The sequence below is a fragment of the Chlorocebus sabaeus genome, chromosome 13 (genome assembly GCF_047675955.1).
Source record: "Chlorocebus sabaeus isolate Y175 chromosome 13, mChlSab1.0.hap1, whole genome shotgun sequence".
NCBI classification, from domain to species: Eukaryota; Metazoa; Chordata; class Mammalia; order Primates; family Cercopithecidae; genus Chlorocebus; species Chlorocebus sabaeus.
Window position 1 is genome coordinate 17,709,507 of NC_132916.1, and position 22,694 is coordinate 17,732,200.

Consider the following 22,694-nt stretch of genomic DNA (forward strand, 5'->3'; position numbering starts at 1 on the left):
TTTAAGTCTTAAAGAGACAGAAAATGCCTATAGATAGAAGTCTATCAAACATGTATTTTGAATACTTTGATCTTGACACATTGCCAAATTATTTTGAAAGATGGTAAAGATATTTCCAAAAAATATTTTCGCCTATTTACATTGACAGTTTATGACCATAATTTTCTAACTATATTTTTCAAACATGTAGTTTTGTGTTTTCCATCTTCAAATTCCTGACCAATGGGTTTGTTCTCCTGTGAAAACAACATCCAATCTGCCAAAATTTTTAATTCTTCACTTGCTACAACTGCAAATATTTATCAATAAAACTGATAAACCAAAACTTGCTTCAGATTTTCTCTGCAATGCTTAAAATATCCTTGCAACACAAGACAATGCACAGTGACCAATACTATTTCTAAATACCCAGATTTTATTTCTTTACAAGTATTTTTAAAATTATTACTCTTACAGGTGTAGTCCTCTCCAGCCCCAAGTGACATTTTTTCCAATGAATTCAAGGGACTGGTCAAGACTTTGACTTAGTGAAAACAGTACAAAAGGCAAAATGTTGCCCTAAGTGATAGAAGGTCCTAGTATGGGAACTGATTTTATTATGATAAAAGCTGTAAGATGAGTAGGGAAACGGAACACTATATTAAGCATTGATGACAATAACCAAATATAATATTCTTAAATATGTCATATGTGCAACGTGAAATTCATTCTTCCCTCATTATTTCTCATGTTACATCTTGTTTCAGAAGTTTCCGAATTTTAAAACTGTTCTCACTGCATTACAGCTTTTAAACAGTTAGAAATAAAGATTTTAGAATAATAAACAGATTGTGTTTCTGTCCTAAGCTTGGATACATGTCCTTTCTAAAGATTTAGCTTTTATTGCTATATTAAAAAATGCCACATACAGTGCTTACTAATGGAAATGTATGTCCACAGATTCACTTAGGTAGGATAGTATAAAAACATCATGCACTTAAAATTACAAATTTGATTTCAAGTTATATTTCTGTCTCATGTGACTTTGGTCAAATCATTTATCTTCTCTGAGTCATTTCCTTATCTACAAATGACAAATAAAATATGTAATTAGCAGGACTGCTATGAGCATTAAATAAAACAAACATGGAAAGAATAAAGTGTGGCATACATTATTATTTTATCAAAGTACTTCACGTCAATAATTGTTATTGTATACTTGTATTAAATGTCATTTTAATGCACTTTCACCTATTTTTTTTCAAAACATGCATTAAACATCTGATTTAGCTAGTCCTTAAAACATACAATCATATTTTAAGATGGAACACTATATCAATGTTATTGCTTTTCTCAGTAATGTGATCCCAAATCACTACTTTCAGTTCACCATCACCTCAAATCTACAGAAATGTTTCTTTCAATGACATAGATAGATAGATAGATAGATAGATAGATAGATAGATAGATATACAATTATAGGTTAAAATTAAAGTTTAAATAAGAAAATCATTTGAAAATTTTATTTCCAAAGGAAATAAACAACATTTCCAAGGACAGAAATAATATCAAGTTACTTGCTAAATATATAAATGAATTATAGGGCTAAGACTAAGTTATAAGAGATTGACAATTAGAAAACACTTTTTAATATTAAGGTGGTATGATTTTCTTTAACAATTTTACAATGAAAATAAAAACTTATTAAAAGGTGGTAATGGGCCAGACACGGTGGCTCACGCATATAATCCCAGCACTTTGGGAGACTAAGGCGTGAGGATCACTTGAGCCCAGGAGTTCCAGACCCATCTGTGCAACAAAGTGAGACCCTGACTCTAAGGAAAAAATAAAATGTATAAAATTTTAAATAGTAATGTGCCCATTAAACCTTTTATTTTAGAGTAGTTTTAGATTTATAGAAAAACTGCAAATAGGTCCCTTATACATCTATGGGCATTAATGAACCAATATTGATCATTAAGTTCATACTTTATTCAGATTTCCTTAGTTTGTAACCTAATGTCCTTGTTCTGTCCCAGGATCCAATTCAGGATACCACATTACATTTAGTTGTCATGTTTCCTTAGGCTTCTCTTAGCTGTGACAATTTCTGAAACTTTCCTTGTTTCTGATGACAGTTTTGAGAAATAAACTGGTGTTTTAGAGAATGTCCCTCTGTGGGGATTTGTCTGATGTTTTTCTCATGACTAGACACAGGTTTTTGGTTTTTGGAAGAACACAACAGTAAAGTGCCATGCTTATCACGTGATATCAAAGGTACATGCCATCATTGGGACTCCTCTTAGCTGTGACACTTTCTCAACTTTAGGCGACTCTTAGCTGTTGATGTTAACCTTGATCACTTAGCTGAGGTAGCATCTATTATGTTTCTCCACTGTAAAGTAATATATTTTAAAAGAGATTATATTGAAGGTAAATTTTCTGGACATTTACACTGAGCTAAACAAATTCTAAACACTAATATTAGGTTCCACTAACTGATTGCTAATAAATGCTTTAAAGAAAATACAGTGAAGTGGAAAAAATAAAACTCCAAAAGTCTTAGCCTGAATATTTACCTAATAGAGGTGAAAGTGAATTTTTCCCTTGAACTATCTGTGCAATTAATTACAATAATCATCCACATACTTTGGATATTAAAGATCTTAGTCTTACTAATTGTCGTAAGAGGTAATTTCAATTTAAACTACCATTTTGCTTACTGCATTTCTATATTGCCCTCCACTAATCAATGAATACTGAATATTGAAATAATGTAAAAGACCTGATATATTTCCTGCTGGCTTTAACCGATTTGTCATAAATACATTTCTTGTATATGATTTTTAACTGTTTGCTAAATATTAAGAATTTCAATGTGTTTGGTTTTATAAAATTACATATCGAATGTGTATAATTTTTTACTACCATGTTCATCACACTTAATCTATATCCATATATTGTACTCCACCAATATTTATTAGTGGACAATAAAGAAGTTTTGAATGCATGAATACAACTTAAGAGGCACCACACTTGGTTATTTTGCAGTGCCAGAGTAACGGTGGGTATTCATAAATTGAATAGAGAATCCAGATTATGTTTCCTCCAATTTAAGTTTTTCTGGGTTTTTTATTCCCCCTTCCTAGAATCAATTTTATCATTTTAGCTATGTAAAATAATATACTTCTGGAAAATGCTAGAATTTTCACCATGTAACAGAATTTGAGCATGACAATAATGTAAAAATATTCAGAAGTCTCAAACTATAGATATCTTTGAGTTTTCAAAGTAAAAAAAATACAGCTGTTTTCATTTTACTATATTGTGGAAACCTATGGATGTTATTGTAAAATGCATATGCATTACACTGACTTTCTTAAAATGTTTTGAATTAATAAATAATTCAACAATGTATCCTTAGAAAGTTACTGTTTCCTCATTGGTATGACACTATAGGAATAAAAGGTACACTTCTATGTGTTACTTAAATTGCTTATGCACTTGGGGGAAAATAAATTCTGGCTAGATTCTTTACATTGTTCTATAATGTTTTAATTAAAATTTTGCACCTTTTATAAAAATATTGTTGAAATGACTTATGTTCTGAGAATTCAACTGAGAGATATATCATGTTGAGTTCAAGTGATTCTCACCATTTCCATGGTTAAAATAAATTCAAAGTTAAGTTCAGACTTGGGAAACAATTGTTCTAATAGAGATAAAAACATCCTGATAAGTCCTGTTCTATCCTCAGATCAGGATTAAAATAAAACGGGTTTCAACAGCAGAACGATTGTATAAAGTTGTGTAGCCTGAATACACAAAGGGAAATGAACTGAGTTAATTAGTTGGAGCTTTTAAGTAGCAAAAAATTATTTTTGCTTCCTGTTGTTTGAAGAGTCATTTCATTCTTCCACTCACTCTGCATTTGGATTGCATATCGTGCTAAACGATGAAAAGAGAGAGGCAATGCAAACGTATTGTCTAAGAATTTTATACTCAACCTCAAGAGTTTCGATTAGATGATCTATGGATATTTTAACCTTGATAAGGGTTCCCATTTTTTACCATTTTATTTTTTATGAATAAATTAGAAGTTACGTTCTTCTAATATATCACCTCTCTCAACAGTGAAACATCACTTAGTAGACGCTGCCCCAACCAGTTAGGTAGTGGCAATTCCCAGATTGAGCATTTAGCCCTCGCATTCCCAGGACGGTCCTGCTTGTGTTTATTCCCTCATATCTATTTCTCCGTTGAGCTGTGAACAGGTCTTTTGAAAAGTGCAAAGCATTGTGCCAATAAATGTCGGTATTGCTGGCACCTATCCGATACCAGTTTTTTGGAAAGGGACGAGAGTTGGACTCCTGGAGGCAGATAGCTGAAGACTTTGTTGGGCTGTAGTTACTGTAACACGTAATCACCTCTTTAAAAAGCTGACGACAGGTGGGACTAATTGAAAATGAATGGGCAGGTGTCCTTTGAAAGCAAGTAAATGACACGGCAATGAAGGGCACGCATGTCTATTGTGCAAATTCATTCAGTGGTTATCTCATAATACACTTGTCACGTCCTTATGAACACGAACCTGACCCACCGTGGACAAGAGAAACATAAGCAGCAAAAAGGAAGAGGAATACACACACGCGTGTCCATAATAAAACTCGCTCTTGGAGACTCAGGGCCAGCCGTGCACTGGAGACTTGACGACTTGCGTGGCTGTGACCTCCACCCTGCAGCGTCTAGACCCTCGATTGCCCTCCACTGCGGCTCTGGAGGTCCCGACTCAGGGCATGGGAAAGAAATCCTCACTATCAGAAAAGAGAGGGGCAATTTGCTGCTCTCCCTTTCCGGCCCAACCCGACACCCATCAAGTGGGTCCTTAAGAAGAGGCTTTCAGAAGAGGCTCCCAAGGTCTCCCAGGTCCGCCCCGCCCCAATCACGCTCCGCTCAGCCCCCTCAACTTTTGGTCTCCAGGAAGTTCGAAACGTTCTCACGCTTGGCAGGAAGCTCCTGCCAAGGCTTCCGGAAAATCCTTTTAAAAAACAGCGCGTGCGCTGGGCGGGGATTGGTGCGCTCTCACCCCTATCTCCAAGTTCCGGGTGTTGTCGCGAGGCCTGGTCTACCCGGAACTTCCGGTTCCGTTCAGGCTCCGCAATCTGGGCCTGATGATGCGACCCTTGCTTCTGTGGGGCGCTGCGCGGTGCCTCTGTGCCCGCCGGGCCATTGGCCCAGCCCGCCGGCCCCTGAGCTCCAGTAGCTCGCCGCTGGAGGAGCTGTTCGCCCAGGGCGGGCCCTTGCGGACCTTCCTCGAGCGCCAGGCGGGGTCTGAAGCCCATATGAAGGTCAGGAGGCCGGAGATGGAGGCAGTGATCAAACGGCTGAACGAGAAGGAGCAGGAGCTGCGGGAGACCGAGCCCTTGCTGCACGGTAAGAGCCGGGCCCGGGGGAGCGGCGTCAAAGCACATTCTTGACTCTTCGTTTGCCTTTTCCGCTACCCGCACTACCCGAGTTTGAAAGTCTTACTCACTTGCAGCTGTTTTTATTTTGGATCAGAGGTAAGGACATCATTACGTGCTCTCTGATCCTATCCTCTCCTGTGGGCTCTCTTGTGCTCCTTTGCCACGGTGCTCTGCCCCCTTTTACATGCTTATTAGTTGTGTATTCGGGCAAGAGATCATTAGCTTAGCAAGGATAAATAGGGCACTGTCCCTGTGATGGGTTCCACAGCGGTATTTCTCAAAGTGTGGTGTGGAGACCCATCTGCAGTAGTGTCAGGGGCAGTGCTTGTTAATAGCAGACATAGGACTCAGAATCTCAGACCTAGACGTGTTTTCTTTTTTTGTTTTTAGACGGAGTTTCGCTGTCTCGCCCAGACTGGAGTGCAGTGGCGCGATCTCGGCTCACTGCAAGCTCTGCCTCCCAGGTTCACACCATTCTCCTGCCTCAGCCCCCGGAGTAGCTGGGACTACAGGCGCCCTAATTTTTTGTATTTTTAGTAGAGACGGGGTTTCACCGTGTTAGCCAGTCTGGTCTCGATCTCCTGACCTCGTGATCCACCCTCCTCGGCCTCCCAAAGTGCTGGGATTACAGGTGTGAGCCACCGTGCCCGGCCTAGACGTGCATTTAACAAGTTTCCCAAGTGATTCTGGAAAGGGGCTTAAGTGTCTGCATTACTGTAAGCTCCCAGGCCTGCCAAGCTGCTGGTCCAGGCACCACTTTGGGTAGCAAGCTTCCACAGAGATTCGCAGTCTAGCGGAGGACATAATTAATTATCTGTAATATAGCTGATAAGTAAGAATAGATATAAATGTATGAATAAAGACCTAGGAGAGCAAGCACTTGTTAAACACTGGGGAGGTGTAAAGGCCCACCTATACAGGATATAATAATAGTTTAACTTGTATTGATCCCTTACTGTACTCCAGGGTTTGTTTAGTCAGACACCACTAATTACTAAAAAAAAATTGCAGAAATAGCTTTTAGGCGCTTACAGTCTAGTAAGGGAGATGTGTAAGAAGTAAAAATATTAAGTGACTTTTATAGTTATAAAGATTAGTGTTTAACATCTGCAATAAACCCCAGAGTGATCAAAAACAAAGGCTGGCATTTAAGTGTATCTCGAAGGGTAAGCAGGAGGTTGTCTGTCAGATGGTGCAAGAGATTGAAGGCAGAGAGGTGACCTAGGTAAAGGTACTAAATTGGGAAACTCAATATGGCCTAAGTATAGAATAGGTGGGAGATGATAATGTCATAGAAACATGAAGCCAGAAAGACAGCTAAGAACCTTGCAAGACAAAATTTGGATTTTTTATAGACCATGGAAAGTTGCATATGTTTTTAAGCAGAGAAGTCACGTCTTTGTAAAGAAAAGTTAATGGTGGCATGCGTTGAGGACAAATTGGAGTATTCTCCAGAAACCCTGGTGACTGACAGGCCAGGGAGGAGGCAGTTGAAACAATCCAAAGAAGAAATGGTGATAGGTAGGAATAGGTCTGACTCACAAAACATTCTGAGGAACCAATTAGGATTTCGTGGCTTATGTCCTGAGAAGGATGAAGGAGAGAGAGTTAATTCTAAGAAAAGTCTTAGGTTTCTGGCTTCAGCACACGAGTGGTACTGTTAATTAAGACGAAAGTATAAAAGTTGGACCAAATTTTTTAAAAAGATGAGTTTTGCAGTGAATGCCATATTAAGTTAAAAATACCTGTGAAAAGGAATTCCAATAAAGATACCTGTACTAGTCTAGGAGAAAAATTACTGACAAAGGAGAAAAATTGAGCACAAATAATCATAAGAGAGCTCTTGAGATATACAGTACATGGTAAACTAAACCTTAGAAGTAGATGAGAACACTCAGGGAAAATTCATTAAGATAGAAACAAGTCTAAAAAGGCCAGAAATACATAGTATTTGAGGAGCAGGCAGAGAAGAAAGCTATAAAAGGTTAAGAAAAAAACAGCCAGAGCTTTGTGACCTTGAAGTAGATAAATAAAAAGCTGTAGAAGCCAATTAAAGAAAATTTCAAGAAGTAAGAGATCCTTGGCCAGGCGTGGTGGCTCACGCCTCTAATCCCGGCACTTTGAGAGGCCCAGGTGGGTGGATTACTTGAGCCCAGGAGTTCGAGACCAGCCTGGGCAACACGGCAAAACCCTGTCTCTACAAACAATGCAGAATTAGCTGGGCATGCTGGTGCGTGCTTGTGGTCCCAGCTACTTGAGAGGCTGAGGTGGGAGAATTGCTTGAACCCGGGAGGTGGAGGTTGCAGTGAGCCAAGATGGTGCCACTGCACTCCAGCCTGAGTGACAGCGCAAGACCCTGCCTCAAAAAAAAAAAAAAAAAAAAAAAAAATTCCTCAGTACCTGACATAGAAAGGTAAAACTCAGCCTTTTCAGCTCACACTGAAATAACTCTTTCTATTTGGCAATTTTGTCATTGGTAATTTGAATAAAAATAGTCTTGATATGATTATAGAATCCAGTGTCACAGCTTGAGAAGTAAATTAGAGTTAACAGGAGAAAAGTAATAAAAATGGCATTTTATCTCCAGAAATCTGGGTGGGAAAAGAGGGGTGACAATAAGCAGCTACTCAAAGGGTTGAAAAGAATGGGATCCATTTAGAATGGGAAACCATAAACATATTTGTAGGGAAAGGGGAAGGCGGGGACATGTTAGGTGTCCAGTAAACATATGTTGATTTATAATATTCAAGAGAAATTAAAGAAGTAGTGTATTACCATTGACTGTGAGTAACTCCTCATTCTAAACCCTTTAGAGCTGCGCTGTCCAATATAGTAGCCAGTTGCCACACAGCTGTTGAGCATCTATTTGTGGCTAGTCTGAATTGAGGTGTTTAAGTGTAAAATACATATAGATTTCAAACACTTGGTATAGAAAGTAATATATTTATGTTAATTACATGTTGAAATAATATTTGGAGCATATTGGGTTAAATAAAATACAGTTTTTAAATTACTTCTAGACTCTAGTTCCAATCTCCTTATCTTTGCAGAACTGAAAGGTACCTTAGAGATATCCAGCTCAGAACTTTCATTTCATTCTTGTCATAACTGAGAGAAGTTGAGCCTATTGCCCTAACAGTACCTTAGCGATTAAACTAGGGCTAGAATTCATTTTTGCTTTTCCTAACTCAACACATTTTCCATTCTACCAGATTTCTTCCATACCATATGCGTGCCAAAATAATTTTCAGCAGTGCTTCCTGTACTTGCTTATTTCAGTTTTGCTGTTGTTATTCTCTCCTTGAGTTAATCTTTCTTTCCTTTTTCTGCCCATTCCAAAATCAACAGATTCCTTCAAGGTGCAACTGTTTTAATATTTAATCACATAGTGTATTAGTCTGTTTTCACACTGCTGATAAAGACATACCCAAGACGGGGTAATTTTTAAGAAAAAAAAGTTTAATAGACTTACAGTTCCACGTGGCTGGGGAGGTCTCACAATCATGGTGGAAGGCAAAAGGCACTTCTTACATGGCAGCAGACAAGAGAACTTGTTGTGCAGGGGACTCTTCTTTATAAAACCATCAGATCTTGTAAGACTTATTCACTATCACAAGAATAGCACAGGAAATACCTGCCCCCATGATTCAGTTACCTCCCACAACAGGTGGGAATTGTGGGAGCTACAAATCAAAATGAGATTTGGGTGGGGACACAGCCAAACCATATCACATAGTGGTTTAGGTTATTTTTTGTTTTCCTCTTTTTTTTGAGACGGAGTCTCGTTCTGTCGCCCAGGCTGGAGTGCAGTGGCCGGATTTCAGCTCACTGCAAGCTCCGCCTCCCGGGTTTACGCCATTCTCCTGCCTCAGCCTCCCAAGTAGCTGGGACTACAGGCGCCTGCCACCTCGACCAGCTAGTTTTTTGTATTTTTTAGTAGAGACGGGGTTTCACCGTGTTAGCCAGGATGGTCTCGATCTCCTGACCTCATGATCTGCCCGTCTTGGCCTCCCAAAATGCTGGAATTACAGGCTTGAGCCACTTCCCCTTTTAGAAAAATATAAAGAAACTAACATTATCTATAATGCTCTCTTGAGGGCAGGTCTTACATATGTATTGTCCCAGTTCCCAGCACGGTTGGTTCTTAATAGAGAAGCATACAAACTGATACTTTGTAAGGGTTTGAACTTTCCATAGAGAGAACAATTTGTTAATAGCCAGAAATTTTCCCTTTCCTCCTCCTTTATATAGGCTGCATATCATCTATAGGGTAGAGGAATGAGAAAGTATGTTTTGTAAGATAAAAATGAAAATTTAAAGATGAAACAACAATAAGGGTAAAGCCAGAGAGAGAGGAGTACTTCATATAAACATTCTGTGTACATTAGGCAGAGTCTAACAAATGTTTTTGGGTGGATACTAAAATACTAATGAAACATTTGCTTATAAGAGAATAAATAACTTTCTACTTTTTAATTGAATTTTACTTTTACTGGTGTAAACTTCTGTTTCCCTTCTGTCCATCTTATTAGCTAAATGCACTCATTGGTTTATTGTACAGTCTAAGTTGGAAATCTAAAAGCATATTTATTAAAGTGCATATTTCATGGAGATAAAATTATGGAAGAGCTTAGCTTCTTTATATTTTTATAGAAATTTTTACTTGTACTTTATTTTGTCAGAAAAAAAAACTTTATACTTACATGGTTATGAAAACTAATGTATAAAATGGTGAAATTGATTGAAAGGACATTTATTGAAAGGCATTTATTGAATGGCATTTATTGAAAGGACAAGATAGACATTTTATTTTTCTCTTCAGCTATAGTAACCATAAAACTATTTCCTAGAAGTCTGCTGGCAGTTTAACACTAGTTAAGGAAAACCTTAACTTCTGCCCTTTTTTTCCTAGATGAGAATGAAGATTTAAGGAAACTTGCAGAGAATGAAATAACTCTGTGTCAAAAAGAAATAACTCAGCTGAAGAATCAGGTATGGTATTTCTGCAAAGAATAAAGCATTTGTGCTATTCTTAGGCATTAAAGTTTATTAAAGGTTTATAAAAACAAAGAAGTGACTAGCTTGTTACTGTTTAGAATAAATTGGATTTTTAAAATTTATTTTCTAGATTTATTGAGATATAAATTGACCCCAAAATTGCATATATTTAAGGTGTATGATGTGATGTTTTGATATATGCATACATTTTGAAATGATTATGACTATCAATAAACTGGCTTTTAAAGAACAAACTTCACGTGGTCCTGTTTTCATCCTACTAAAAATACTGTACAGCTGTCACAGAAAGGTAACTGTCACAGTGATAGTATTTTCTGGAAAGGCAGCAAAATAGTCACGTGTCTTCCCTCTTTTTTTTTTTTTTTTTCTTAAAGAAGGTTGGAGGTAGACATGGGGCAGAAGAGGTTATATGAAAGGACTTCAAAAGTTTTTGGAAAACTGGAATTAAAAGATATATATATATAAACTTTAATGTATTGACATAAGTGCCACCAACTATCAAGTTCAAGACACTTTTGTAAGCAAAAAGGTGATATACCAGCATTTAATGCATCCCTACAGAACTGAGGGTCCTGGGAATTTAACCATGTCCATGTAGTCTTTTTTATATTATTAACTAAAGAACAATGGGTACCCCTTACAAATTTTTTAAGATTAGGAAACAAAAAAAGGAGAAGCCAAATAAGGACTGTAACATGAATGCCTATGGATTTCCCATTGAAACTCTCAAAATTGCCACTGTTGGATGAGAGGAATGAGCAGGAGCACTGGTGTAGGAGAGGACTCTGGTGAAGCTGTCCCTGGTATTTTGCTAAAACTCTGGCTGACTTTCTCAAAACCCTCCTAGTAAGCAGATACTGTTGTTCTTTGGCCATCCAGAATATCAATAAGCAAGATGCCTTGAGCATCCCCAAAACGACTATTGCTTTCGCTTTGACTGGACCCCTTCCACATCTTGGTGGCCATTGTTTTGATTGTGCTTTGTCTCCAGGATCATACTGGTAAAGCCATGTTTCACTTGCGGTTACAATTCAAAGAAATGCTTCAGGATCTTGATCCATTTTGTTTAACATTTCTATTGAAAGCTCTGCTCTTGCCTCCAGCTGATCTGCATGCAAAGGTTCTGGCGCCCATCCAGAGGAAAGTTTGCTCACCTTTAATTTTTTTGTCAGAATTTTATAAGCTGAACCAATTGAGATGTCTTTGGTGTGGCTATTGTTTCTGCTGTTAACCATCAGTCCTCTTCAATTAGGGCACAAATAAGATTTAATTTTTTTCCTCACAAACTGATGTGGATGGTCTGCCACTGTGGACTTCTTCTTCAACATCATCTTGTCTCTATGTAAAACGAGTTCTCCATTTGTAAACTGCTGATTTCTTCAGGGCATTGTCCCTGTAAACTTTTCATAAAGCATCAATGATTTCACCATTCTTCCACCCAAGCTTCACCAGCAATTTAATGTTTCTTCTTGCTTCAGTTTTAGCAGAACTGATATGCCCTTTTTAGTGCCTTAAACTAGAACCTGTAACTTCTTACAAGTTACCACGAGTTTATTTTGTTACAAAATAACTTTGAAATACAACTTCTTGAAGTTCCCTGGTACAGGGATAGTAGACGGTGAGCCTCAGGGCCAGGAATATTTATTTTGCATCTCTTACACTATTTAGAATGTCAGACCTAGAGTAAGCCCTGAGGATTTTAAGAATTGGATTACACTGCTTTGGTTATACATTCAGGAGAATTACAGAACATATAGAGTTAATGAAGAATAATTATATGAAATTAGAGCCACTCTTTGCTAATTCTGTAAAGCAGAGACTAAAGGTTGACAGCAGTTACCTCTGGGGATGAGTGAAAGAATGTGTTAGGTAAGGAAGGACCCAGGAAAGGGGGTACTTATTTTTGAGAATCTGCCTCCCCTTAGCCAAATGTGAAAATTACTAAAAATTAATGTTCCTATAACCTATGTTAGAAGGGGAGAGTTCCACTATAAGGTGAAAAGTGTAGTGTTGCTCACGTTTTACCCATTTTCTAAATTAAATTTTGTGTGAATAAGAAGGATATGTGTATTAAAGGTTTCTGTTCAGTGTGTAGTAATCAATAAACAGAAGTAAAATCCATTTGTTCAAAATTTGAATGATAATGTTGTATTGGCATCGGCTAGAGAGATGGAAAAGTAGTAACTAGCATGGCTTCTGACCAGTGTCTAGTGTGATAGCAGTGTACTCAGGTATATTCAGGTTCAATTCTAGCTCTTCCACTTACTTTCGAGTTGGGTAATGTTGAGCCACTAGATTATTCAACCCCTGTAAAGTCAGTTTCACATCTTAAGGTAGAATTGTTAATAATACCCCAGATTGTTTTAAGAATTAAAGTATGTACAGTGCTTAGAATGCCTGCCATATATTAAAGAACCAATAAAATGTTGGTAGCTTTTCTTATTAATTAACTTAATCTAAGAAGTCTTTGTTCTAGATCCCCTTGATTAGAAACATACTATTGTAATGGAGGGAAGACTGATCTAGGCACAAAGATTTGTGTTCTTGTGCCTGCTTGGTCAGTAACTAACACTTTGCCCTTAAACAAGTCATTTAATCTCTGTTAACCTCTGTTTCCTTTACATGTAAAATTAAAGAATTGGACCAGATAATCTCTAAGGGCCTTTTTAGTTTCAAAATTACAAGTTTATCTTCCATAATAAGAAATCTTAAAATAATACAAATGCAGTTTTGAGTGCTTTTGGTTTTCTGCCATACTAGGCCTTACATTTCAACAGGATGGAGCTAGAATCTTCTTTTGCTGTCTACAACAGTGTAATTTCCTAATCACAGCAAGTACTTAGTTCTTATTAACAGAAGAGAGAACTGATATAAAGCATACAAGAATTCCAACAGACAATAAAACAAGCCTGAAGTTTTAGCTGAATCTTACAGCATTTATAATATAGTTGTAACATTAATACTTTATGGAAGTTACACATTATACAGTTCTAATTGGCAAGATGGTTGAACAGTACTCAGCAATATTAAATTATTTGCTTGGAGAAACTTAAGTTAAATATTTAAAATTCCTGAATCTAATCATTTAGCTTTTTATTTTTTGGTAAATTTTAAATCTTAATTATAGGAGGGGTGATATTTTTATATTTACAGATTATCTTACTTTTGGTTCCCTCAGAAGAAACAGATGAAAATGATTTGATCCTGGAAGTAACTGCAGGAGTTGGAGGTCAGGAGGCAATGTTGTTTACTTCAGAGATATTTGATATGTATCAACAATATGCCGCATTTAAAAGATGGCATTTTGAAACCCTGGAATATTTTCCAAGTGAAATAGGTCAGTAAACTATTCATTTTGTTTCGGGTAAAGTGTTTAGGAAAAGAGTTGGAAAGACCATGACTAGGCTTTAGAACTTATCTGTAAAGATGCTTATGTAGTTTTATGCTCATCCTTTACCTAATAAATTTGAAGGCAAATACAATAATTTTGAAATGACCTATAAAATCTCATGGCGAGTCTTTCAATAATATTAACCATTGAATTGCTAACAGTCTTTAAAAGTAGTCTTAGATATGTTACTGATGTCAATTGATTAGCCTCATACATGTTTTGTTTAGTACTTGTAAGCAGTAAAGATAAATATTAAAACACTAAATATTTTAATGTTTTACAGTCTCCATGTTTATCTCTTTTTATAACTTTAAAAATATACCTCAAGATTTTTAGTCTCCATGTTTATCTCCTTTAATGAGTTTAAAAATATAGCTCAAGATAGTAAATGTGATGATCAATTATTTATAAATGGCAGGAATAATAAAAATAATTCTATTTCCCTGTATTTTCAAGGTGGCCTTAGACATGCGTCTGCCAGCATTGGGGGTTCAGAAGCCTATAGGCACATGAAATTTGAAGGAGGTGTGCACAGAGTACAAAGAGTGCCAAAGACAGAAAAGCAAGGCCGCATCCATACTAGCACCATGACTGTAGCGATATTACCCCAGCCTACTGAGGTAAGGCATAAGCCCTTCTCCTTGGAATCCTGGACCTAGCACAGTGCCTTGCCCCCCAGAGTAACATTTAGAGTTTACTGAATTGAGTATCTATTTGGTCTTCGAAGCTTGTGTATTTTGAGTCGTATATTATCTCAGTCTAAAAAATATGTTATAATGTTAAAAATCAAGGATTTGTAAATGATACAATGTTGCATTGTCTGTGTATTCGTATTTTCCTAATAAGTAGTTACTGTGAGATCATCTCTGTGGGTGAAATAATAACCTATTTAAATATGGACTGGTTGCCTTTATAATGACTTCTGCCTTGTGTGACTGGTTTATGCGGTATTAACAGCAACAATCCTATTTAACAAAGGTAATTAACAGAATTGCTGCTTCATAACCCAGTTACGTTAAAATTAAAGTATATTGTTATACTGTTCATAATGAGTATACTGTTTCTCACAAAGCAAATTCTCAGTCTATATTTTTAAGATAACTTAGTGTAGGAGTTCTGTTTTGCCTCATTTCCCTTCTGCTAAAAAGTGGTAGGAGATATCTGACTTGTGTTTCAGAATGAAGTGTGAATGCTCTGAGAAGGAACTCTCAGTGGTTCCTATGCTAATTTTGGGAAAACGTGCTATTGACTCTGTAAGAGCTTTCATGGAGTTCCTTTCTTTAGGTCTTCATAGTTTCTTTAGATCTAATTTTTGTGTGAAGCGTAGATGAAAAACTAAACAGTTAAGGGAGAGAGTGAAGTAGAATAAATGGCAGGAGCCACACCTAGCAACCTTGTCACTTATGTTTAAGCATCTTGGGGTGGAAGTTTTCAGGAAAAGATGAGACACTGAGGTCCATGTATCATCTTAATTCTTCTAGCAACCATAAGAGGGAGTCACACAGGGAAACATAGAGGTGGAAGGCCCAGGGAATGGTAGGATTCTTACCGCCAACATTGCAGACATGTCACAGAATGGTTCTTAGTTGTTCATGAAACAGTGCTTTTGATGGTGGCTCCCAGGACAAAGCATTACCTTGACCTCAGATCCCAGTGTGTTGAGGAATTGAGACCCATGATTTCTTGGTCACTCCCATTTCCATTTGGTTCATCTTTGCCTCCAAATATGTTTGAAATAAAACGAAACAGACCCTTCCCACAGTTCTGAAGCTACCATTGTGTGTGTGTGTGTGTGTGTGTGTGTGTGTGTGTGTGTGTGTGTGTGGTTTTTTTTTCCTGCTGCTAGCCTCTTTAAATTCAGAAAAATTTGAAAAAACCTTACCTTAGCTCACACATTCAGTTCTAAAAGTAGGCAGAATAGTATGAAGTTCTACTGTTTCTTTGGTAAGAAATGGGTAAAGAGAAGCCAGGTTTTTGAGAACTAGAAAGGATTTGTTTTTCAAAACTGTACAATCCTGTACTATTTCGATTCCTTACTCTTCCAAAAAGCAAAACAGTTTTACATTGGTATCCTTCTAGCTACTTTCTAGTCTTAAAATTAAACCTCCCAAATATATGAATTCTGTACATGTTGTGTATTTATAAATGGGTCGCTCTTGCCTTTATAAAGTCGGTACATATAACCTTTTAAAATACCAGTTTTTCTTCTGTATAGATTAATCTCGTGATTAATCCGAAAGATTTGAGAATTGACACTAAGCGAGCCAGTGGAGCTGGGGGGCAGCATGTAAATACCACAGAGAGTGCTGTCCGGATAGTTCATCTTCCAACAGGTGTGTACTTATTCCTTCAAGATATGACACCAAAGAAATCAATTTTGGAATAATCTGACTAATTTTCTACGGAAATAGATCCTCGGTTACCAGAGAAATGTATACTACTAAGGATTGTTATTAAATACTTGATTTACTTAGAATCCTTACCGGATACTCTGGGGGATAATTGCAAGGCCAGGAAGAGGGAGGGATCCAAATCAGGGAATGTCTGTATTAATGATTTGTATTAATACATGGTGTGGATGGTCCTTCCAGGTGGAGTTCTGAGGTTTATACTTAAAAAGAAAATTCTCACAATGAAGTTATTATCATGGGTTCTTTATCAGAAAATGCTCTAAATCATTGGTTCTGAGCATTTTTGCAGGGCAGGGGAACATGGCCTCCTTTGAAAAAATGATATGAAAGCATTGTATAGTTTTGTGTATAACTGCAGGGGCGTCTTTCCATTAACTTCATTCACATACCTCCAGGGGATCTGATTCTAAATAGTTAGGCAAAGGGACTACATCCAAATCTTTAAGTCTCCAGTACACTGTAGGTTGAACTAAACGTCTTTCAAAAGTATTACCACAGTGATTCACATGTGATAAAGCATATGGATAGCAAATCTCAGTTATCTAGAAGGGAAACAAGAATCTCTTACTATGACTGATTTCAAAGGGGCATAATCCCTATTAACTAATAGTGGTTGAGGCCAGTACTGGATTGTTATGATTTTGTTCTTTTAATTATGGGAGTATCCTTATGTTAAACTGGATGATGTCTTAGGTAACACAGAATACAAAACAGAAATTGGGGGAAAAAAATGGATAGCCTAAAAAAATTAAGTGATTTTCTCTAGTAATAGGATTTCTCATTTATCTTCGTTTCTGTAAGTAGTTGTTACTTTTAAAACATGGTGGCTAGCTGAGGAGAAACAATCTGTATTAAATGATTTATGCTTATTGTTTAGTATGTATGCCTTCAGTATAGAAATACTTTGTGCTAGGCCGGGCGCAGTGGCTCACGCCTGTAATCCCAGCACTTTGGGAGGCTGAGGCAGGCGGATCACGAGGTCAGGAGATCGAGACCATCCTGGCTAACATGGTGAAATCCTGTCTCTACTAAAAATACAAAAAAAAAATTAGCCAGGCGTGGTGGCGGGTGCCTGTAGTCCCAGCTACTGGGGAGACTGAGGCAGGAGAATCGCTTGAACCCGGGAGGTGGAGCTTGCAGTGAGCCGAGATATCACCACTGCACTCCAGCCTGGGTGACAGAGTGAGACTCCATCTCAAACAAAAAAAAAAGAAATACTTTGTACTATTTGTGCTATTGCTCAAACTTAAATTTTCAGTTTTCTGATAAACTCTGCAAAAGTGAAGTCTATAGTCTCTCCCTTTTTTATTAGAGTCCTGTTTTTTCCCCTTCATAAAGGAAGAAGAAAAAGGATGAGGAGGAAAAGGAGTATTCCTTGATAATAAGTAAAGAAGATTTTTCTATTAAAACTTTTTAATTCTCATAACACTATTCAGGTGTTGTTTCTGAATGTCAACAAGAGAGATCTCAACTGAAAAATAGAGAGCTGGCTATGAAAAAGTTACGTGCAAAACTGTACAGCATGCATCTAGAAAAAGAAGCAAATGAAAGACAGAATGCTAGAAAAATTCAGGTAAAAAATGAATTTTAAAAATGCTTTTAAAGGATAGAAATATTTTTATATAACTCAGCTTTTTTTAAAATAACTCGGTTTTTACATATCATATTTGTTTTAACCTGTGTTGAAAACAATTCAGGTAGTCTGAGGGCTATTCTTGTTTGATAGTAATCTTACACCTCTGCCCTGTTTTCTATATTCAAAGGTATTTTTCTCAGACTTTTAATCAGTTACTAAAAATAAAGATATATACTGAGTCCTCATTCATTTTCAATCCTTTGAAATTGTAATATGCAAGGAAGTCTGAAATGTAACTCAACTTGGCTTTCTTCCTGTTTGGTGTTTAATTTTTGTTGTCGTTGTTTGTTATTGAGATAGAGTTTCGCTCTTGTCACCCAGGCTGGAGTGCAGTGGCGCGATCTTGGCTCACTGCAACCTCTGCTTCCTGGGTTCAAGCGATTCTCCTGCCTCAGCCTCCTGAGTAGCTGGGATTATAGGTGCCCGGCACCACACTCGGCTAATTTTTTGTATTTTTACTAGAGACGGGGTTTCGCCATGTTGGGCAGGCTGGTCTTGAACTCCTGACCTCAGGTGATCTACCCATTTCAGCCTCCCAAAGTGCTGAGATTACAGGCATGAGCCACCGCGCCCTGCCGATATTTAATTTTATAACTACAGAGCCTTTTAAGAACTCCTCAATATGGGAAACTCACCACCTTGTTATCACGGAAGATGACTGCATTAATTCACAAAGATAATACGTATTCAGTGACTATAGGAATAGCAACTATGTGCCAGGCTCTATAGCCATCATCACTGTGTAGTAGACACTGTATTTTGCAGATGGGTAAACTAGTTGCCCGAGGTCATAGAACATTGAAGTGGCTGAGGCAGGATTCAGATAGTAATCTGATTTTAGAGCACATGTTCTTTTTTCTATATCATGTTCCCATGTCATTTGGGGATTCTAAGTGTTTAAAACCTGATTCTCGCATTTTGATTCATGTTATAAATCAAGAACTTAAGTCTTCAGATAAGTTAAATTTGTAGGTTTAAATTGCCGTGAATCTAACTGCATCCCATCTTTTTTTCTATATACAGATTGGAAGTAAAGGAAGATCAGAGAAAATAAGAACATATAATTTTCCACAGAACCGGGTCACAGATCACAGAATAAGCAAGACACTGCATGATCTTGAAACTTTTATGCAGGGAGATTATCTACTGGATGAACTTGTACAGTCATTGAAGGAATACGCCGATTATGAATCTTTAGTAGAAATTATTTCCCAAAAAGTTTAAGTTGATTTGTTATTTGTAGACTTTTGTAGCTTAGAAAAATTCTACAGCACATCCACATAGGGTGAAAATACCCTTATTCTCTTAAAAAACATGAGTTAACACAGTTGGAGGTAATATGTGTATTTTGAAGTCATAGATAATTTACACAGATCTCTCTCAATGCATTAGCTAAAATCATATACAGATGGTCCTCGATTTACACTGTGGTTAATTCCCAGTAAACCCATCATAAGTTAAAAAAGCATATAACGTTAGCAACACAGCAGGCTCCTACTTAATGACAGCTTGACGTAACAATTTTCCAACTTTACCGTGGTATGAAAGAGGCATGATTCGTAAGTCCGAAGGAGCTCCTCAGCTTGAAATGGGGTTGCATCCCTGTAAACCCATCATAAAGTCAAAAAATCCTAAAACCATCATAAGTTGGTGACCACCTGTAATCATAACGTAGTGGTAAATCTTGGACACTTCCTTACAATAAGTAGACAAAGGAAAATCATCCTTTGTCCTGTTCTATGTAAGTATTTAATGATCAAAAATTCAGTTTAAATATTATGAAAAACTTTAAACATAAAGTAGTAGAAATGTGACAGTAAATACTATATCCTGATATCTAGTCAGGAGACAGAAACCATACCATTATTTGAACAGGGATAATTTTAATATAAAAAATTGTTAACTGATAATGGTATTAGCTTTTAAGAAAGATGAAAGAGAGCTGCGATGTTCTAGGACTGAGAGTACCCAAGTTAAGAATACCCTTGAAAGGGGCTCCCCTTACCCATGGTGAAGTCAGGCCTAGTGGAGAGAGAGTGGCTATAGCCTACTCAGTGATGGGGAAATTCCCTGTCTTGCCTTGGGCCAGAGCTGGTGTACAGCTGGTGGATCAGGTCTTAGAAGCAAAGAACCTCACACCCTCTACTGGTAAGCCAGAAGCCTCTTGCTGGGTGTGAGCAAAACTTGGACAGGAACTCTCAGTAGATGTTTTGTGTTTGTCAGGATTCTCCAGACAAACTCCCTTAAAAGGATTGGCTTGTGTGATGATGATTAAGTCTAACAAGTCCAAAAGCTGGAGTGTGAGGCAGGAAGCTGGAGACCCAGGAAAGCTGATGGTGCAGGTCCAGTCCAAAGGTATCTGTTGGAGGATTCTCTTGTTCTTGGAAGAGGACAGTCGTTTTTTCTCGTCAGACCTTCACCTGACTGGATCAAGCCCACTAACATTGAGGAGGGCAGTCTGCATTACTCCAAGTTCACTGATTGAAATGTCAATCTCATGTAAAAACACCCTCACAGAAACACCTAGCATAATGTTTGACCTTATCATTGGAAAATCAGAGCAGAAGTTAAGTCTCTTAAAAAAAAAAAAAAGTATGACCCAGTAGCTAGGCACCCTGTGGCCCAGCCAAGTTGACACATAAAATTAACTGTCACAGTATCATCTTAGAAGCAAGAGAAGCCCCTTTATTCTGCAGTGCCCCTCTCCCAACACCTACTGACAAAGAACATGGTGCTATCTGGCATGGGAGAAATGTTCAGTTTGCTGTGGCTTGAATGTGTCCCCTCAAATTCAGGTGTTGCCAGTGTGACAGCATCAAGAGGTGGGCCCTTTAAGAGATCACTAGGCCATGAGGGATTCTCTCAGGACTGGGATGAAGGCCCTTAATAAAAGAGGCTTCAGGGAGCATCCTGCTAGCTTGCCTTCTGTATGTGAGAACACAGCAGGAAAGCCCTAGTCAACAAGTGCCAGCTCCTTGGTCTTAGACTTCCCATCCTCCAGAACTGTGAGAAATACATTTCTGTTCTTTACAAATTACCCAGTCTCCTGTATTCTGTTAAAGCAGCACAAAATGAAGCTAACACACCTGAACACCTGAACATTCTTCACAAGGTAGTAAATGTACTGCTTTATTCTGGTCTCAGTATTGTGTGCTTAATAAGGAAATGAGAAAGGGTGGATCAAGGCATAGGATAAACAAGTTACTGCTAGACCTCTCACAATGCCATTAATGGTAAGACTATTTTTGTCATTCTTGTCTCTTCGGAAGCTAACACCATGCTATAATAGGCGCTAAATAGATGTCTAAAAACATACCTTAAGTGTTTGTCTAGAAATCTGGTGTATTGCTCAGAAAGAACCAAAATTCAACTTAATTTCAAAGGGCCTGAAGCACTAATCAAAATTCATTAGTTTTTAATGGTACTACCATTCTCAAATTTAAAATGTTATCTTAAGTTCCCCTTCCTCGCGTTGGATTTATTGCTAAAACCTGTAATCCTTTTTAGTTCCATTACCACTGCTCTTGTCCAGAATTACTTCTCAGACTACTTTTAATAGTCACCTGACTTCTCCCCTGCATCCTATTTGCTGTCTAATTCTGGTTACAAATAAGTAACTGCCAAACTAATCTTTCTAAAAAGCAAGACTGATCTCGTCACTCCTTTGCTCAACAATGTAAAAGCTCCCATTGCCTCCCAAATAAAACCAGCTCTCCACTGTGTATACATCCATGATCTGTATCCAGCATCATTTTGTATTAGCTCACTTCACACACCACCCCCCACGCCACATCAAATTCATTTATCTTAATAAATGCAACTGCATTTACCCTTTCCCTTCTTTTGTTCTTTATGTTGTAGAAGGCCTCCTTTGTGCCCGTTTCTTCAGAAGACATCCCCTACAGCCATGGTTCTCATCCAGAGGGCCTCTGGCCCCCAGGAGACATCTGGCAGTGTTTAGAGACAGTTATCACAACTGGAAGACAGAATAACAGAGATGCTGCTAAACACCCTACAATTATCTGGCCCAAAAGTGCTGAGGTTAAGAAGCCCTGTCCTACAGATTATTCCCTTATCCTGGTACACAGAAGTAACTCTAAGAAAATTTCCACAATTCCCTTTTTGAGATGGAGTTTCACTCTTGTTGGCCAGGCTGGGGTGTAATAGCGTGGTATCAGCTCACTGCAACCTGCGCCTCCTGGGTTCAAGTGATTCTCCTGCCTCAGCCTCCCAAGTAGCTGGGATTACAGGCGCCCACCGCCACGCCTGGCTAATTTTTTGTATTTTTAGTAGAGATGGGGTTTCACAATGTTGGCCAGGCTGGTCTCGAACTCCTGAGATATGCCCGCCTAGGCCTCCCAGGTGCTGGGATTACAGGCGTGAGCCACCACGCCTGGCCAAAATTTCCACAAATTTAAATGTATTTGACTCATCCAGTGTTCCACATAGCTTTATTTTATACACCTTACCCCCACAGACATGCCTCATGATTAGTATTCAGAAATTATTTACTAAACACCTATTATGGCTATTATGTGGAAAGCTCACAGATAATAAGCACAACGGCAGATATCATGTCCCATTTATTTCCATATATCCCACTGTTTTGCATGTGGTAGGTCTGCGATAAGAATTTCATGAGGGCAGTTCTCTCTGCACTTCATGTTCCACCTAAACACCCAACAACTGATTGATGCTAATTTGAAAAATGAGGTGTATACATCTACTGGCATCTAGTAAAATTCAGAATGTCCCCCTGTCCTTTATTTTTTGGTCGCAGGCTGGAGTGCAGT

General features: G+C 37.9%; 1 protein-coding gene across 3 annotated transcripts; it reads left to right on the forward strand.

The window, feature by feature from the left end:
• The first annotated feature begins 5,099 nt into the window (after nt 1–5,099).
• MTRF1L (mitochondrial translation release factor 1 like) lies at nt 5,100–21,735 on the forward strand. Of its 3 annotated transcripts, none has more exons than XM_038001122.2 (7): nt 5,103–5,412; nt 10,357–10,436; nt 13,617–13,800; nt 14,311–14,474; nt 16,070–16,187; nt 17,702–17,838; nt 18,925–21,735. In XM_038001122.2, exons 1-7 carry the CDS (start codon nt 5,151–5,153, stop codon nt 19,123–19,125), a joined length of 1,146 nt encoding a protein of 381 aa, XP_037857050.1. In that variant the 5' UTR covers nt 5,103–5,150; the 3' UTR covers nt 19,126–21,735. The 3 variants fall into 3 exon arrangements, with proteins under 3 accessions (XP_037857051.1, XP_037857050.1, XP_037857052.1); XM_038001124.2 differs by having other exon boundaries at nt 5,130–5,412; nt 13,642–13,800; XM_038001123.2 differs by lacking the exon at nt 18,925–21,735 and having other exon boundaries at nt 5,100–5,412; nt 17,604–17,721.
• Nucleotides 21,736–22,694: the final 959 nt, after the last annotated feature.

Excerpts from the sequence above, each read along its gene's own strand:
- MTRF1L (XM_038001122.2), top strand. The coding sequence starts at position 5,151 with ATGATGCGACCCTTGCTTCTGTGGGGCGCTGCGCGGTGCCTCTGTGCC. Across the intron at positions 10,437-13,616 it reads TAACTCAGCTGAAGAATCAG|ATTATCTTACTTTTGGTTCC; the intron begins GTATGGTATTTC and ends TTATATTTACAG. Across the intron at positions 14,475-16,069 it reads TATTACCCCAGCCTACTGAG|ATTAATCTCGTGATTAATCC; the intron begins GTAAGGCATAAG and ends TCTTCTGTATAG.